General features: G+C 42.4%; 1 protein-coding gene across 1 annotated transcript in view; it reads right to left on the reverse strand.

Moving 5' to 3' along the window:
* scaper (S-phase cyclin A-associated protein in the ER) overlaps positions 1 to 20,189 on the reverse strand; it is a 96,942-nt gene that overhangs the window by 9,490 nt on the left and 67,263 nt on the right. Inside the window, exons 24-28 of the mRNA XM_053489479.1 lie at positions 12,026 to 12,149; positions 9,532 to 9,752; positions 6,289 to 6,444; positions 3,259 to 3,505; positions 176 to 325 (exon numbers count right to left, since the gene is read on the reverse strand). Of these exons, the coding sequence (XP_053345454.1) occupies positions 176 to 325; positions 3,259 to 3,505; positions 6,289 to 6,444; positions 9,532 to 9,752; positions 12,026 to 12,149 (898 nt within the window). The remainder of the gene's footprint in view (positions 1 to 175; positions 326 to 3,258; positions 3,506 to 6,288; positions 6,445 to 9,531; positions 9,753 to 12,025; positions 12,150 to 20,189) is intronic.

A 20,189-nucleotide genomic window follows, 5' to 3' on the forward strand; every position in this document is an offset into this window, starting at 1 on the left:
TGTTTCAGCCTCATCAGGAAGCAGAAGCAGCTTGCATATAAACAATAATAAACTGCCAGGTTTCAGCAGTGTTAGATCTATAACAGATCCCCCACTGGGAACTGCCATGGTTGTGAATTTTCTTTTTAAACAACGTCAATAGACTGTCGTGTTTACGTGTCCACATTTTGCTCACCTGGTTGTCTGGGTGGTTGACGGTAAAGTAGCCGATGCAGATGATGACCTCATGCAACAATTCCTCTGAGCTGTGCTGTGAGCAGTACCACAGAAGAGAGCTCACGATGTGTCTAAAGGCCAGAGACAAACCCTCAGCTCCCAAAACAGACTGAAAAACAGCAACAAGAATCATCAATCAATCAGTCACAGGTCAGATATAGTCACATATTTAATTAGATCAAAACCAGGCTAATCAAATGAGGAAGGAGATAAATGTTAGGTAAGTACTTACCTGACCATTAGTCTAAAAGGAATACTCATGCTTAAACTTAACTAGACTACTCTAAACTGTTTATGTATAAGACACATGGTACATTTTGGAACATAAGAAGATAACTAACGTTTTTAAAGTGGATGAAAAACACGTTGGACTAGTTGAGGAGGACTTGTGAGAGTCTTTCCACAGCTCTGGAGACAGAGAGGTCCCACTCCAGACCCCCCAGTCTCCCTATAGAGGAGATGCTATCAGCCAAGTCACAGACAGTATTTATTAAACATGTCAGTATGACAAAGCGCCTCAGGGTCAGCACTAAGACTACTGACATTAGCTGTGGGGTGTGAGATCTGGAGATGGAAGATCTGAGTAAGCAGGCACAAACAACAACGCCTAAATAATGCCAGTGCATTAGCACAGTATAAAAAAAAAACACCTACCAAAAAACATCGCTTTAAACGCCTACAGTGACAAAACACACCTTCAGACATTTACCTTCAATAACAGCAAGATCTAATATTTTCACACTGTTGGCACAGTAGGTAGCATTGCCACCTGACACATCTAGGGTCACCAGTTTAACCATACTGAGCTCACATTTCTGTCTGTGTGGAGACTGCGATGTCTGCATGGGTTTCCCGCAGGTTGTCTAGTTTCATCCCCCTGTCCGAAGACAGACCAGTACCTGAACAGGCTACACTAAACTGTGTGTGCATTTACAATATGTTCTTTTTTCAGCACTTAAGCTAATTAGCAGAATGAGATCAGAACAACGATTACAGTTGTGCGGTCACCTTGAGAAAAAAAACTCCACACCATGCCACATACCACTGGAACAAATCAGTTCAGTCCAGATCTCACCACAGGGTCTTCTCGTCCTCTCATCACCCTTCGCTGTAGCATATAGAACACAAGACGGGTACTCTGGCCTTAGGCTACCATTATTAGTTTCTCTTGAAGTGGCTGAGATCACATAGAAGTTGAAGAGTGCAATGGGGATGTTAATGAGAGACTCTTTGGTGTCAAAGCAGTAGAAAGGGGAGGAGTTGAGCTCTTCCGATTAACCTATTAGTAGCTCTGTTTGCTAATGTGAACCACAAGGCGATTACATTATTATGGTCCCAAAACATCATTATTTAAAATGTTCATAAAACTTTGGCGGTGCTGCTTTGACTGCCAGCTGTTTTAAATAAAGAAGGAACAAAACAGAGAGTACAGGGAAGAGAAACCCGCACACATAAGCGCTCACGCAAAGTGTGAGTAATTACTGAAACCCATTAAAATAATTCATACACTTCCTGCATTTCCTCCATCACGCCTCAGTGTTTACATGGTGATTTACCATCATGAATCCATCCTTTTCTCTTCATCAGGCCGGCTAACGTACGACCGGACAGGCTTCATTTAGTGCCTCTCTCCATCCGCATAGCTGACCCAAAGACTTCAACACGACTAGTCTGGGGTCGGGGGTCAAGCGTGTTTATGTCCATTGGGCTCACTTTGTTCTAGGAAGAAATACTGATCGCCTGCCAGTGCGACTTGGATTCGAACAGTGGTCAAATCATTAGCCGTGCTAGTCGACCTACTGTCTGAAATCCTGAGCACAGGTACACTTGCAAGTCCATTCACATGCCCCCAAGAGTTTTGACATAATTTTTTTTCTTCCTCTGCTGTTTGGAATGTCTGTTTGAGGGATGGGCCTAACATGGCATGTAGTCAGCTAGCTCTAGGCAAATCTGTGGGCCTGTCCTGTGCGTAAGAAAAACAAGCCATGCAACACAATTTTGGCCAGACAGTGTGGCTGCAGTGAGCCCAACCTCATAGCGGAGATGGACAGCAGGGTGTACGCACCCTTTCTTATGTCATAAAGCTGTGCTGTACAATGTTCCCCAGGCACTGCATACAGATTATGTAAAAGCATCTGGAATGAACACCATACTAGTAATTCAGAATAGGATTGAATAGGAACTAGAGAATTATCAGCGCTGGTAGTTAAAGGTTTAGACGCGGGATTTGGCTGGTGCAGACTGTTTAAAATCAATCAAAAATTTTTTTGAGGTTACCCCTTATGGGCTATATACATAGTAGGAATTAAATCAGGATAAATTTACGCTGCAGAGCTTTCAAATTAAAAACAGGTGCTTTCTCTTTTAGACACTGTAACTGAGAACACCAACTTTGGTTTAATGCAAAAGAACGTGAAGCTGTTTTTCTTTTAGTAAAAAGTGATTTGACTTTTTTTTGGCTTCATTTAAAACTGAGAAAAGTTATTCTACATATAAATGAATATACAGGATGTGGGGCTGACGATTCTCATTTGTATGAAGTGTTTTTCTGTAATCCAAGAGCTGTTTTAATTATTTGCCTGTCGGAAGAAAGAAAGGAACCGCAATTTCAGGCGGAGGAGGACAAATAAAATTAACAAATAAGAAAGAGAATAAAACTGTGGCGTAAGTTTAAGTGCATGGAGCCAAAAACATGAAAGAATCGCCTATAAGCAAGGGTCCAAGCAAGTTGGCTGTCACTATCCGTATATTTTATATTATATGTCACTAGAATGAACAAAACATGGAAACACAATTCTGCTCTCTGGAGCACAAACAAGAAAACTTGTCAGTATGTCAACAATCATTGAATACTCACACTGACAAGCTAGGTCTATGATGATTTGTTTCCGTAGAGTGTTTAAAATATCTCATACAACAATCTGATATGTTATAATAGACTGACGCAGTACCAATATTACCACTTGCATGGTGGTGCTTGGGATTTAAAGGTTTGGGACCTTGCCTAAAGTGCTATCCTGCAGAGCACTACTGGGAGAGTACCTGAAAGGCAGTGAGGTCAAGCAGGGCGAATCTGTTGAGGAAGCGCAGGCCCTGGAGTGCCACCTGAATCACAGCGGGACTGTAGGCTTCCTGAAGTGACGCCACGCTGCCAGTCTGGGGCTCAGGCACTGTGCTGTGCAGGAGGATACAATACAGCATATGCAGCACTCCAACAAGGTCGGTGTTCTGTAGCAGCGCTGTCAGCCCAGTGGGGTCCTGTCGCTTGTTGTCAAAGATACTGGAGGAGCTGGGAAAGAGATGGGGGGGGGAAGAGTTCTAAGAGATGCATTATGGGTCCTGAAAGGAAAGTATGTGGCTGACACATGTTTCCATACACAGCTCCAAGACAAACAAACAGTGACGTTCATTTACTGAAATATGCACAATATAGGTACACATACACACGAAGTTTGGGAACACATTTTTTAAGAATAAAAATTATATTTCTAAACATTTGCCTGACATATGGGGGCAGAAATATTGCTATTCCCTTAGCTAAGGTGTTCCCTCATTGTATTGAGGCAAACTTCAAGGCAAGCCGAACCAACTCCCCCTTGTTTATGTGCTATCCATCTGAACCACAGTCCTTTCAAACAAAGCCAAACATGTGAGACAGCTCTTCACCAAGCCTGGAGTGGTGAGAGGCATCTGGAGAGGGAGACTTTGACAAGCGGCTCAATGTCTAACAACCCAAGGAGGTGCTGGCTGCTTTCTTAACCGCAGAGAGTCAAAGACCTAGGTTGCAGGGAGCGAGAGAAGTCTGGTCCCAGCGGCTTCTAGATTTACTCGCTAGACCAGGTCCTGTCCACTCGGATATAAATAACGAGGCGAAGCTTGTCTGCACGGCATGCCTAGGGGGCAGAGAAGCTTAACTGGTCATGTTCAGCCCCGTAGGAATCAGAACCCGGCACTGGAGCAGTTGAACTGTGGATTTGTCTGGTTACAAGAGGAGAATGTGTAATTGTCTAGCCCATCTGCAACCATGATCTGTTAAAGGCACGTTTAAGGAAAGAAGGAACATTTCCTTTGACAAAGCATTGATGGATCACACTAGAAGACATGAAGCCTGTAAGCAATGCAGCTTACATTCCAGTTCACTCCAATACAAACACACCACAGCTCTGTAACCCAACAAACTTCAAAAAAAAAAAGAAAGAAAAGAAAAAAAGTTAAGAAAAAAAAAAAAGCTGAAGATGAAACTTTTGAATCCTACAAAGAGCTTTGACAGCCAATGCACCGCCTTTACAATACAAACTACTGTCTCTGGCCCTTCTCCGCTCCAGCACATTTAATTACAACCCATCTTATGGGATTTAAGACAGCATGTTTGTGTATTAGCCTGGACAACGCCGGGTGGATTAACAGGCTTGGTAACTCCACACCCCAGTCACAAATTATACAGGCAACAGTAAAGCTGCGTTATCAGGCTGATCTGAGATCTGCTTTGCCATTTCTCTAATGACAGAGGTTAGTATTTGGATAGGAGCAATTCCAAGATCAGCACAGTGGGGATAATGTGTACCTGGAATGACACTAAAGATAAAGCTGGATCTTGATGTTGAGAACCCAGTGGCCCAACAACAACACACACACACCTTAATGAGTAAAAGAAGTGCAGGATTTTGAGCTTCCAAAGCTGTTCTTGGATCAGTTCACTCAAATCCAAATCCCTAGCATACCATTTAAAGAGTCAAAATCCTAAAGGAGTTCTCAGGGTAGCCCAACTTGCACAGACACTCAGGATTAGCGTCTGTGTGAGGGAACAAAGGCTCGGTTCTCTCACTGTGACTCTGCATGACAGGTTCCACATCCCCTGATTGGGAATCAGCCAGCGCGTGGGATGAAAGTGAAGGCCCTGACAGTGGCAATCTGAGCCTGCTCACCAACCCTGAATCAGCCTGCCTGATTCAACTGTGCTTACAGCTAAACCTCTGCTAATGCAGCTATTGTCTGCCTGATTTACAGTTAACCAGGGAGAAAAACGCGGTGGTTTAAATTCGGAGTAAACCACTGCGGAGATAGAAATTCTAAGCAAACCAAAAGATGGGTGGTAACAGTTCTGCACAAATCCTACTGAGCAGCAAGAGTTCATCAGCCATTACTGAGCACAACTCAGCTCATGACAGGTAATTATTAGTATAGCACATCAACACATGCTGTGATTTAGAGTTAAAGAACAGGGGTTTGCCTGCCCTCTGGATGTTACCCCACTGTGCATGCCGTTACTTGAAGTCAACCAAGCGTGGAGTGTAGAAATTAGCAACTGTGTAGTTACATGACCTCCTCTGTCAAGCAAATCCCACGACACAGCAAGCAACAGAGAGCAGAAACACTTCAAAACATCCAACACAATATTTGAGCTGGAATGACTTTCTGGCTCTCCACCTAGTGAATAATGATCGTATGGAGATATAGATGGCTGGATTAGAAGGATGTTGATTATAATATGGCACTGTGGAGTGGAGCTATTAAAAGTGGAGAGCTGTTGCTGCTGGGGTTTCTCACAGATATTTAGTGACATGGAGTCGGGGAGAGGGAGAGAATGGTGTTAAACAGCTGGACAGTGTTACAGCACACAGCAGCTGGACTTGTACAGAGCTGGGCACAGCAGTGAGGGCAGGACTGGTCAACATGACCGAGACGGACGTAATGATATCAATAAACACTTGCAGACACAAAGACGCTCAACATTTCAGAAGGTACATTTTACAAGTGTTATTGACATCAAAGGTTTTATGAGAGGAAAAAAAAAATAAAAGAGATACAGAGTTGAGTCACTGCCAGGCCTTCCTCAGAGTTTGGGCTCATAAAGCTAGCCTCCATGAAAACACACTCACATACATACATACATGCATACTGTACATACACAGACAGACAGACAGATGTGTGTGGGTGGGCTGAATGCAGGAGTTTACAATAAAGGAGACGGAACTGGATGAACAACTACTGATTGATGACATACTGGTATCTGTGTTATAGCAAAACAGAAGACGGGAGAGAAACGGGAAGAGAGATGGAAATGCCACTCACCGGGGGTTGATGGTGAAACACAACTTGCACATGGCATTAAGGAGAGCTGTAGCCTGCTCCAGAAAGGCAGACATTTTAGGACTCTCATCGATCGGGCATTGCACAGACAGGAAGCAGCTGTACAGCTTGTCAATCACACCCATATTCGTCACATAGCTGAGGAGATACAAGATCTTATGTTAGTAGGTTCGTAAAAAAGGTAAAATAAATTCATAAACAAATACATTTTACACAATTATAATACATTATAATATTATGACAATAATCTGATAATATTATTATTAGATTAATATAATATACATCATATTATTTTTCTTTTCCTTGAAGCGTGTATACTTTTTTTGCTTGACTCTGTATAAAGATACAAAGTCATATACTGTAGATAACACTGTATATAGATAGATAGATAGATACAGTAGATAGACAGATACAGTAGATAGATACAGTAGATAGATAGATAGATAGATAGATAGATAGATAGATAGATAGATAGATAGATAGGAGTGTTTAAAAGGAAGCTAGAATTTATACCAGATATGACGCATGATATTGTCAAAAAGAAAGAAGATTTACAATCAAGAGAAATAATGCCCATCCGTAGGGCTTTGTAAATTAATTGCGCATGGCTTGGGGTAGTCCTACCTGGGCCAGCTATAATTACAACACAGCTCACTTAAAAATGTGACATGAAACAGCAGATCAGTGAACAAGCAGCATATTTATGTTGATTCTACCTCCCAGTATTGGCGTAATGGATATCTTATCATTTGATTTACATCTATAGGCCAGACAACTATTGTAAATAATACTTCAAATAAGTAAGTTTAGGGTATAGAAAGTCTAAGGGTGCAATTTGTATAGGGTTCTAAAGAGTTCACTACGTTCACAACGTTCGCACCGCAGCAGGCTGACTGGGGGTGGGGGGGGATGGGCGGTTATAAGCACCGGTCATGTCATAGAACTGACATTGACTCATTTAAAATTTGATGACACGAGGGCTGAAGTAAAAATCATCTCTAGTCTGTGTACATGTCAAAATATAAATGATGAAAATTAATTCAGAACAATATGCATTTAGAGGTCCACTGATTAAAATAATAGAACTACTACTACTAATAATAATCTAAACATTATGTAACATATCACAGAAATAAACTTAAAAATAAAGCCAGCTCTACACACAACCTATCCAACAGGTGGAAATCGGAGCTCGCGTCTGAGCCTGCCACTCCTGCCTATTGTCCCCCATCTCTCTCATTTGTCCAGGTAAATGACAGGTCTCATGTTGGTGTTAGCTCCACCCTCTGAGGCGTAATTACAGCATTACTGGACAGACCGTGTCTCCATGTGCCACCCCAGGTAAACTGGGAAGCTGGAGGAAGGTAGACGAGGGGTGTTTGGGTGAGGGCACAATCCCCTGTTCCTGAACTCGAGCACTGTCTCATAGCTCAGGTATGCCAGAACTTCCGTACACCCCTCCTCCACCTGCAATAGTGACTGGAGGCTCCACACTGTCAATCAACACACTTCCTGGAGAAGCAGGGTCTGTTCATTTTTGCACTGCACCGACAGCACCTTTCCAAAGCTATGAACAGCTAATTCACAGATTCTTTCTCTTATTCCACCCACACTTAAACCACCCCCTTCATATCTTTCTCATGCATTCCTCGTTTTTGTTATGGCTGTCACTCAGACAAGATTTCTCAGGTAATTATGATTCTCCTTCCACCCCTCCTACTTTCAGTGGGTCACCTGTTACTTAAACCTAAGCTATTTGTTATTGCTTTATCCTCTTCTCTGGCTTGACTGAAGCTGAAAGGAGCTTTAATACACATCACTGCGCAGCCTTTCAAACTTAACTGAGGATGTGCCAAACTGTTTGTTCTCATTGTGGGAGTCTTAAGAACAATAGGAGTATACATAACTGGTACAGAGTTTTCTATGTTTTTAAAAAAAAATCATTATTATATACTATTTCTTCCTATTCCAGCATCACTTATGAATGACGTCTGTGGCAACTCCCCTAACAGGACAAGACAGAACATGTGCATCGGGACTAGAATCCCATAAGACCTGTAGGACCACACAAAAATGTCGAGGGAGTGGGCATTTCTGAATTGTAAGACAATAGGATTAGATGGATTGATATGAAGCTCTTCAGTGTACTGGGTGATCATGCAGCTCTATGTACACAGTTATTGGTGAAGCCATTTACTTTCAAAGTTGACTTTAACAGCTCTATCCTGGTCAGACTCTCAGTGGTTTTCATATCCATTGGGAAATATTGTAAGCAGTTAGCATCTGAACAGAGGAGAGGTCTCTGAGGGTTTGTTGTGAATGAGATAGGTCAGATTTCCTTTAAGAGTGGGGTTAAGCAGTACAGACTTGTATTAATGTTAACATGCTAGTCCTGTCTCTATTGCACCTTAATAGTCCAAGGCCACGGAGGCACTGAGGCAGTTCTGCTCATATTAAGTATAGAATGGGGCTGTGGGAAGTTCGGGTTCCACCAGGACTACAAGGCAGTCTGTCTTTCCTCATGGACAGGGACTAAAACCAAAAGTTCGGACCCTCCCTCGTGCCCTTTTGCTCTCAGATCAAGTTCAACTGGAAGTCGTCTAGTTCCAGAAACAGATCTTGGCTGTAGCTTCTGTTGGCTGGAGCAGACAAGGTCTTAAGGTTGATAATATGTAGTTTGTAAGAAAGAGGGTAAACTGTGACCAGACGAGAAAGTTGACACCCAACCAGGCTGAACACAGTATAGACTGCGCAGTTGTCCCTCATGCATGATGTCAAATAATGGGCATGGACAGGGCTTCAAGAGCAGCTTCTTGAAATCTGGTCCCATGCCTGTGACTGTACCAGATACAGGAAAAGCTAAACTTCTGGTTTATCTCCAAGTGAGCTTTCCCTGTAGAGAAGAATCCTTTCTAGTGCTCATATTTTACCACTACAATTTACTGAGCTGAAATCCCCTTACAGACACAAGCTATGTCACACTAAACATGAATATGTGAGAAAGTATGTAGAGGTTAAAAGACAACTCATCTTCATGCTTCAGACAAAAAAAAAAAAAAAAAAGGGACGAGAAGCAGTCGACTGGGTACCACTTGCTGCAAAGAGCAGATATTGTGCTGCAAGAATGCCTATCTGGCCGAAAACCAGAGGTGACATTCACAACAAGAAATAAATGGCAGAACACAGTCCCTTATTTATATAAGAATAACTAAAACACAGACTGACCTGATGAGGTCTTGTGCACGGCTGGTAAAGCTTTCGATCGACTTTTTCTTGATATCTGGAGAGCAGATCCAGGAAGAACTCTTTCCATCATCCAGTCCAGAAGGTTCCAGGAGATCCACAATAGTAGCAATGGTCTGAAGCAGGCCCGTGGTCAAACCATCAAAGATCTGCTTGTTTACAGTGCGGCCAAAGATGGACTTATCTTCATCAGGAACATAGAGCTAAAAATATGACAAACAGAATAAGGAAGATAAAAAAAATAATAAGTGAAAGAAGCAGCAAGGGAACAAGAAGGTGATAAGACAAGACAGTGTGATTGTTTAAGAGGATTTATTTAAGAATAAGTATAGGAGCTACTGGGAAATAAAGGGTTTACTGGGCTGAAATAGTTTCACAAAATGCATATTTAGATATATAGATATTACTTTACACTCAGCTGGAGAAATAATTTTTAACTTACCATGGAACATTAACAACTAGATGTTATTAATCTAAACAACAACCTTAATTCTAACATCAGTGAATAAGGTTTTTGGATCAGCTACTTCAAATTGCATGATGTGAGTTTTGAAAACCTAGCCGTTTATCTTGACTGTAGGTCTAACGCACTGAAGCAAAGCTTGCCTTTACCTCTAATCTTGGCAGTGATATCTATCTGAGCTCATTCAGCATCAGCTTCTGGAGTCTCAATATCAACGGCACAATAGACGAGGACATTTAAACCTCAGTGTGCATTTTAAAGCCTGTCCAATTAAGTCACGGGGGGGTGCAAATAAAAACGATCCCTTCCTCTTTGTTTTCAGGCACATACCATTAGTCTTTGGTTGTAATCTTGATCCTCTGAGACATAAATAACAACACGCGTCTTATTTATTATTCATCAGCTCCGGGCTATAAACTGACGGTTAAACTCGGAGTGACACTGTCACTGGTGGCGTGCCAGTAAGGGGCATACAAGAAGTCTGGCAGGGTGCTGCTAGCGGCATCATGTAACCAGCACGCAGGCCTGACAGCGGAGTGCAGATTGCTGGACTTAACAGATACTAACGAGTAGCTTTGATTTAAATGTTTTTGAACCTTCTGGCTGGAGTTATGATTCTCATTCCGTTAAAAAGTAATTACAATATATATATAATGTTTATGTACTATAGGCTCTCTATAGCCTGTATCTTTCCATCATTTCTGCTAAACACTTTTCCAAAGCTTGGACGACATCATTAAATAAAGAACTCGGATGTCTGATCATCAGATAAGTGCTTGGCGAGAGGGTGTGTGATTGGGCATGGGCCACTCGTTCTGTGGGAGGAAGTAATACACAGCACTAGTACAGCCAATGGTCAGATGTCAGCTTTAACTGAGGGACGAATAAGAAGACTGACAAAGCAGCCAAAGCCTGCTACATTCTTAACAAATCTAATTACAGGAGGGGAAGGGGAGAGACGCCATGGCTGCCCGGCACCACACACACACACTCTCTTTTAATATCCATGTATAAGGTTAACCACAGAACAATATTTATGTTCCATGGTATATTGTATATATTGGTACTATATATATATAGTAAATATACTGACACCTTTAAGTTCTTTAGGAAAAATGCAGCATTTTTGTTGCTCCAAAAAAAAAAAAATTGTCTGTATCACCTTTTCTTTTTTTGAGTTGCCTTTTCTGTAGCAAACCAGAATGCAAAATCCAGCCGTTAATAAAAAAAAAAAATCCTCTTTGACTGCTGCAAATTCCAAAATCATGAAAATCCGCCAGACGGACAGAATCACTACGCGAGTGGTCTGAATAGCTGCCGGGTTAATTCACATGTAAACAAATGCTTCGAGACGGACCTCATGTCTAACTACGCCCACAGGAAATATGACTTCTCCAAACTGGAACTTCCAGACCACACTAAGCCTGGCGCAAGGATCTGACAAATGTTATTTGTTTAGAATTACACACACACGGTCCAGGCTTGTGTCTTTATGTGCATTTACAGCTAAAGTTTAGACTCTGAGGGGCATGTCACTGTGTATGAGCTGACACTGCTTGTGTTGCATCTTTAAATTTCTCTTAATTACTTATTTCTGCTACATAGCCACATGTATACTGCGTGTACGTCGTATATGGCTATTATCTTACCTCTGGCTACCAGTGGGAGCATTTTTTTTTCTATTGGGCATGATACAAAATAATAAACTTTCAGAAAGCAAAAGGAATCTAGCAAAAATGCTTTCCCAGAATTCTTGATGATTCTGTGACTCATGTAAACTAGACGTGTGATGTATGTGACAGAGTTCCTTTTTTGGCTCTGGTTTCAGTCTGATGGAGGTTTGTTTAAGGACAAGGAGTAAAAACAGATTTCTTTTTTCAATTCACTGATCACAGCATGAAATAAACCCAACATAAAGTAACAGCCAACGTATTCAGCAATCAACAGCCCTTAATGGCAAAAAAACAAAAAGAAAGTGTAGCTGGGAAGTGTGTCGTGTGTTAAGGGTCTAACCGTTAGTTGGTGAAGGAGGAGGTCCATGAGGGGGGCGATTTTGTTGCTGTAGAAAACGTAAAAGCAGTTGCTGTAGCAGCGGGAGCAGGCCAGGTAATACACATTCACCGCGGCATACAGGGACCTGAAACATACACCAGATTCGGGTTAGAAAAGCCAAACACACCTTGTGATTTGCTTTCACATTACAGATAAGCATGTTAACAGGAGTAGGGCAAGACGATAGGGGCAGGTTCTACTTTTCACGTCACAAGCTGCCGATCAAACGAGTTTGTAAGACGGTAGGGATGATGATAAAAAAAAAATATAATAATAATAATAATGTCACTATAAGCACAGGGTGGAAACATATGATTTGAGCAGCCTAAAAGAACAAAAATTAATTTCTAAGCATCGATGCAAGAACATCACCCCCATACCCTCCCCCTACACTCTTTTTCAAGAAAAGGTCAACATGCTCTCACTCTAACCCGCTTAACAAGACTAGAGGAACCAGACTGCTCAATCTGTCCACCAATTCCTCTTCTCTCTCACTCCCTATTTCCACCGCTATCCCTCCAAATCACTCCATCACTGTTTGTCCAGTCTTCCCTTTCTATTCTTTTTTTCTTTCCCAACAAAGAGATAAGAAACAAGCCATCAGCGCCTGCAGGCCAGTCAGCAGTCAATCAGCTCGCTGTATTTTGTCTGCTGCACACCAGCCTGAGAGCAGATTAATGCTGCTGATAAGTGACCAGTCACACCACTCTGACTCTGGCAGACCCTCCACCCAATCCACTCCCTCCTTTCATCAGTTAATATTTTCTGACAACTGTATATTTTAACCCAAAGCAGAGTGGCGGGGCCCTATCTGTGGTGTGGACTAAAGGAATCCGACTTTCCTGGTTTAAAGTAAGCTGTGTTTATTCCCAGCCGTAAACATTTTGATATCTACCGCAACCGTCGCCATCTGTTCGGCGTTTTCAGCCAAACTATATTGGCGTACGAAATAAAAATAACGTCGACCCGTGGACGTCTCGGCCTGTCGATATCTTCCACCGTGCGGACGAAAGCAGGAGCGTATATTTAAACCGCCGACGGACAGATCTGTGAGATAGCGGTGTCAGTATTGACATAGCAGCGTAAAAGCGTCGGGCGTGCAGCATGGGACTGCGATGAGAAGGAGCTCTGGGAAAAAGTCCAAGTGTTCCACATATCACTCCAAGCTTTGCGTTTTTTTTCTCTTTCTTTTTCAACCGCTTGATTGCTGCTCCTTATAAAAATCGGGGGCACCTATTTTACGCGGAGTTATTAATCGGCGCGTTTTCACCTCCGACAAACCAACAATAAACCTTCCGGACAAGGTGCCGAGTGAGGTCCGGTTCAATTTGATGTACAATGTTTAAAAATCACTCGCTCGGTGAGCACATGGAACATTGATTCGCAAGAGCACGAACAGTGTAGTGTTTCTTTTGCACTGATAGAAAGCTATCTATTGAGGAGTGAAACAGAGCCACAGGGAGAGACGAAGGGAGGGAGGGATGGTTATGGGTGAGTGGAGTGATACTGCAGGCTCTGTTCGGTAAACGGGGGAGAGAAACATGAGATCCCCTCCGAACTGTGCACTCTGGGCAGCCGACCAGCATTGCCTCTGCCTCACTGATTTTCCAGTGGAAAAAAGAGCCCTGATTGTGGAACTCTGTCTCAAATCCACTTCGGTTCCAAAAAAAATTGAGAACATTTTCAACCTGATCAAACAAAATCAGTGCGTGCACCTGTAAGGTATAACTGGCATATGTTTAAAGACAATAGCACATTTTAAGTTTAGAGTGGGTTACTTCAGGTAAAGATCTTTTTAGCACTTGTGATGGTATTTAAGGTATCCATATTGATTTTAGGCAGATTTTTGAAGGCACAGCGGTGTTGAATGACCAGACTAGGATTGAATGATAGGCTTCAGTGTGTTAGGGTTCACCAAATATAAACACTGAACTGAAAGCTTAAACTCTATTGCTGTTTTAACTGTTTAAGCAGTTTGCCTGGCACTGACAGAAAGCTAAAATAAAATGGACTTTCGCAATTTAACAAATTTGTAATCATGTGGCAAACAAACATATGGTTATGGATAGGCTTATATATATATATATATATATATATATATATACACATATACATACACACATACTTTTAATAATACATATACAAAGATGGCAATTTCATAGCGCTAATTTGGTTTGACTTAAGTAGGCTGACGTACTAAATCCCATGCAAAATGCATGGCGAACCTGATCTAGGTGCATGTTTACGGAGTTCCTGATGAGCAGGTTATCTGATGCCTATAGGATCATTTGTGGGGAGGAATGCAGAAGGATTGGGCAGGACGGGGCAGCCCTCAGGTGGCTCACATGGTTAAACAGCAGATTAAAGAACACACGACTAATTTCTTTACACTAATCTTATTAAAGGGCAAAACAGCTGTCGACTGGCCAAATCCCACAACAACCCCCCAGTGCTAGGCTCAACCCCCCACCATACACCAAATCAGAGCATTCAGGGACATAGGGGGCAAAGGACAGGAGAAATATTTAAATATGTATACAATAAATTGTGACCTTCTACATGTTCTACTCCAGTACAGTTCATACAACCAAGTCACTCTAAAATATCTTTATTTTTAAGAAATTACAATGCAATGCAAGCCCTACTGCTAAGCAACAACGCAGAACGAACAAAACCTATTGCATATTTTACTGGGTGTGGTGTTACTCAGCTACTTCTACGGTTGCAGTGGTCATCCCTGCCGGGTTAGTGCTGAGATCGGTTAATTTGTCCTCTACAGCTGCAATCCAATCAAGGTTCTACAACATTTTTTCAGGAACACCACAGTTGCTGGACAACTTCCTGGCTTACATACCCAACACTGAGGCATAAATAATGATTATGCAAAATGACGAAGGTGGAGAAAACGTTTCAAGATTTTCTGACATTTAATCATGCAGGCAAAACACCGCTTGGAAGAAAAATAAGCTGAAATAATACACAAGTCATGTTTTCCTTCACCATTTTCACTCAGCTAATATTAGAGCGGCTGTGTGAAATCACATGCAAACTCACAAAACTCAGTATTAAACTTTTAGCTCCTTCAAGTCAGTGGAACCCGTAGCCCTTAAAACCCAAAGCACTGTTAGCCTTTTTTTGCACATTACTTTGTTTTAATAAATATACACTATAGGTGAAAAGTTTGAACACACCTTCTAACACCATGGTCTTTCCTGATTTTAATTTCTTTTTACATACTGTAAAACAATGCTGAAGGCATCCAAAATATGCAATAATCTCCTTTGAAAAGATGATTTTGACATGTGTCTATAACTTGTGAGATGCTCTGTAAAGCCTTCATAACGGCTCTAATCTGAGGTGCTGTTAATTGGTGATTTTTAAGGCTGGTAACTCTAAATTTACTTTTCCTCTGCAGCAGAGGTAAGTTTTGGTCCTGCTTTTCTGGGAAGGTCTTTATGAGGGCCAGTTTCATCATGATGCTCGATGGGTTTTTCAAATGCACTTGACAATAGTGTTCTTCCTGCAAGAACTATTCCAGAAGAGCTGACCGTCGTGTCTTGTCACGTCAACAACTGACTGTTGTTGTTACGTCAATACCTAATGCTGTATATGTTTTTTAAAAAAAGTATGTATTGTTCTAGAATGTAAAAAATAAATCCAAACTGGTGAATGGTACTGTCCCTATGGGTTGAGGATTATGCAACAGAGTTACATATACATTTTTTTTTCCCTTAGGCTATATTCTAATTTGAATTTTATTTTATTTTAATCATATACAAACATGAATGTCACATAGGCAAAGAAATAGCACAGATGTGTATGATCATATGTATTTTATGGCTGTTTCTATGACCAAGATATAGTAAAAATATGAAAATTGATTTCTACATTTTTGCGTTCTCAATCCAATATTCCGTTAGTGTTTAAATTTAACCTAACGGTAAATCAGGTTCTATCTGAGATATCCGAAAACCCAAATGCACAGATTGATGTCTGACGCCCCCATACACTGGCATTATTTGCTCAAGCTTATGTTTGACCTATCAACGATCAGGTAATACAGCAAGTTCAATGCTAATGATGTCTTGCCCTAGTTCCTCTAATACAAGTACTCTTGAAGTTCCTGGGATCCTGAAATGTTTCTTGTGGTAGAAATTGATAAACGTGACCGGCTCAGGCTAGACGACCCATTGTAAAATAGTTATAGCTGTCACTGTCCTGCTAAAAATGATTTTAATTGTCACACGACTGTCAGCGACAGGAAGCTGTAACCCGGTTGCTTTTTCAGCTTGCTCTCGGCTAACTGAGAGTGATTAGCATGACACCTAACACCATGCCTGCGTATGGAATCTCGAGCCCCCTCTGCCTGATGATGACAGCTCGCGTCAAAGATTTTGATGAGCAATTTGGTAAAGTGCCATTGTACTTGTTCTCGTGTTACTCGGGGAGTATGCAGCGGTGCGCCACATGTGCCACTCGTTCTTGAAGGCAGCATTCCTGGCTCTGAGGTTCCCTGACAGACTGCCGCTCCTGAAAATGTTCACTGGCCTACGGTGCTCGGTGCCCATTCTGCTACCAGACTGTAGGCTGCCCCCAAAAACAACAGCCGCATTGTTAATCTGGCCATAATGAAGCCTTATCTTGTAGACATAGGATTATGTTCCAAAGGTACCCTACACTGACGGAGCATAGCGTATAGGAGAGGAAGGAAGGGGGGGGGGGGCTCTGGTGAGTGAGAGAGAGAAAGAGAGAGAGAGAGAGATTGCAAAGGAGATAAAGAGGAAGGGATAAAGAATACAATACCAAGAGATGCAGATAACAAGCACTGTAATCTCCTCACCTACTCTAACCAGCTTAACCTCAGACACCCAAGCAGACCTACCCTCTGATTAGCCCACCATGACAAGCAGTAAAGGCCTGCTTAAGGTAAGAAGCACCTCTCCCTCAGCCACACCTTTGCACCCTCTCCCTCACACGTACCTCACGCCCACAGGGCATACTCGTCAGCCTGGGTGGCCCTTAGTTAGTGGGTCACTAAACTGACCTTTGAGTTTAGATAAACCTCTTTAACCCATTCTGAAACCTGGGTATCCCAGGGAGGACAGGAAGATAACACAAAAGATGGGAAACCTCCTGGGAGGACATGTAAGTGGGTATCATTTGTAAACATCCCGGTCACCCTAAAAATCATCTTTTAGGAAACTGTACAGGTTTGGAAACTAAAGCTGCATGGGAACACGGGGGCTCGTCGCTGGGAGAAGGAGCACCCAAAACCAGAGATCTGAATGTGGTGGATAAGCAGCAGCAACATGTAAAGATCCTTTTCTGCACCCCCTTGTAACTGGGTTATCAACCAGGAAATAGCCTGACCTAGGCCAGAAGCTCACATTTCCCAATCTCTCGATATAATCTCCCCCTTTCTCCTATATGTCCACTCAGGCTTGACATACGCAAAACACAGAAATCTGAACAAGTACTCAGCCTGACTGCAATACCTGCTTTTGGAAAGGAAGTGGAGGAAAAAAAAGAAGGGGGGCTTTGAGGGGAAAGGAAAAGCAAGAGCCAAAAAAGAAAAGGTGAAGAGCAAATCCTTTGCCTAGCACTTGTCAAACAATCCTTTCTTTCACTGCAATCCAAATGACATTTAATTTGATTCTGCCACTGATCTTTTCCGATATCGTGACTGCTTCCAAGACATCCATTCCTCCTGGTGTTCCGCAAATGGCCGGGCATAAGCTGGGGCATAAGTCTCGGGTGCTCTGTCACGCACCGCGCGGCATGCGTACACACACTTGCGCGTGTTCGGCATAATGGCATCCTGAAATGAAACCACGCTCGGTGGAAGCTTTCACCGGGTACATTCAGTCATCGTGTGACACAGAGGTGAGGTGACAAGCAGCCCCGCGTCGCCGTGCTACCAAACAGCACTCGGAAAGTGAGACAGCACAGGATGCTGGAGCACAAAGTGGGCCACACTTAAAGCAGGGGCAAAGTGCTCTCCATTTCCGAACCTTTTCAAAGACCTGTGGGTCCTTGGGAAAAGTTTAGAATGTCCCAAGTCTATTTAGAAAAACTGATTTCCTTAAAGTCATTTGTAAAATCCGTTTAAAAGTGACTCCCCCCCCCCGCCTCGCTCTGTGCATGCGTCGCTGGGATAGCTGTGACTTAATCATACTCCGGCCTCTGTTCTCGGACTTGTGTGCTGACAGCAGCCTGGTCTCGAGCCCAGCTCTCTCACATTCACCCTTTCTCCTCTTCACTGACCCCTACTGGGAGATCAGAGGATGTGCTCTGAGGCTCTGCGAACTCATCTCGACACACCTCCAAGTCCAGCCCCGCACTCTTTATCCCTCAGGGGGAGAGGTACGAGTCAACGAGAGAGAGAGAGAGAGAGAGGGACAAAAAAAAAAAAACACTTTACAGCTTAATCTACACACTTTCTTTTCTTGTCTCAGGGGATCTAGCACTCTCTACAGCATCAAAGCATACAAGAGGCTCTCTTACAGACAAGCAGAGTCGGGCTACCATCATCATCATCATCATCTCGAAGTTCTGTTGCAGGCGTCAATTTAAAAAGTACGATATATCAATTTCAGTTATAAGTAACAATCAAACAGAGAAGCAATAATAGCTGATTATTTTTAAATGACAAGGAAAAAAAAGTAAATAGAAAACATTTTTCCATTTCCATCTGTATTCCATAAGTGTACATGCATGGATCTATTTAGCGTGTTGCTCTGACAATCAACAAAATGCGCTTGACAGAACGCTGTTTAGCAAAACTTCTCACAAAATGGCTGGAAATAAAATTTTACTAACAAGAAAATCACTGCAGCAGGGTATACAAGAGTGGCGGTTTCACATCTTTTACTTTTACATCCCCATCTCGTAGAAGCAAACAATAAACATGTGGCTTAACGTCCGGGTTATTGCATGTTCTTCCCTTGCCCCGTTACTCAGGCCAACGTAATGACCTTCCTGCTCCAGACATCCGACCCCCATTTCCTCCCCTGCTGCCCAGCCCTCCACTCTGAGCCGCAGTGTAGCAGAGGGACATTAACGGAGCCTCGCGCTGGAATTAGCCCATTAATGTAATGCTAACAAGATGGAATTCTCCTCCCTGGGGCGTAATATTCCAGCAGCATCTCCGCAGTTGTTCTTTTTTGTAAATCACTCAGCTTATCTGAAAGGAGGCGATCGATACGCCAGCATTACAGTAAACAGATAAACTAGAGCTGTTGTGAGGGTTAGTGTCTCAGTCGAGTTCCATTATGAAGCAGAGATGAGGAAGAATGATTAGCGCATACGCACTTATGTCATGCCGTGTTCCGATACCGTGCGCTGTGGTATCTCGTCATCGTTTTCTCACAAGGATGAAACTTAAAAACAGCATGAGATGCTTGTCAGTTTTGAATGACACAAAACCTTGCAGTAGGAGGGAAAGAGAAGCAGAGGCCAGGGTGGTGATGACAAAGAGTGATTGGGACTTTTTGGACATGCACGATTAATATAAGCGTGCAGTGTTATTACAGGTTCAGCACAATGGACCCCAGGGTGAACACAAGTAAAGAAAAGAGTGGTAAGAGCCATTTAAAAACCAGACAACTGGTGCAGACATTCTCAGTGTCCCAACAAAGTTTTTACAGAGTGTTGACAGCGTGGGCAGAAGTGTGCAGACATGCATTGTCATGTAAGATCACAACACCCTTGGATAGCAGTCCTCTGTGTATAATCCAAAGTTTAGGCTTTAGCTCTTCAATAAACATCTCAGTGTAACGAGCACTGTTGATTGTTGAACCTTTCTCCTGATAAATGTTCCAATACTAGCCCTTGAAAATCCCATAAAAATGTAAGCAAACATTTTTCCAGCTGAACTTTTTCTTGATCAGCGAAAAATTGAGGATGTTTCAATTCCAGACTCTGTTGTTTACTCTTAGGTTCGAAGTGATGAATCCATGTCTCATTCAGTAATGATTCTCTTTAAAAAACATTCACCTTCCAGAGAATCAGTCCAATTTTTGTTTGCAGATATCCAAATGCTTCTGTTTATGTTCTTCCATGAGTTGCTTCGGCACCAGGTACACCCTCAGTGGTGGGGCATCCATTTTAGCTAGTTACAAATGAA

This window comes from Clarias gariepinus, chromosome 2, assembly GCF_024256425.1.
Source record: "Clarias gariepinus isolate MV-2021 ecotype Netherlands chromosome 2, CGAR_prim_01v2, whole genome shotgun sequence".
Lineage (NCBI taxonomy): Eukaryota > Metazoa > Chordata > Actinopteri > Siluriformes > Clariidae > Clarias > Clarias gariepinus.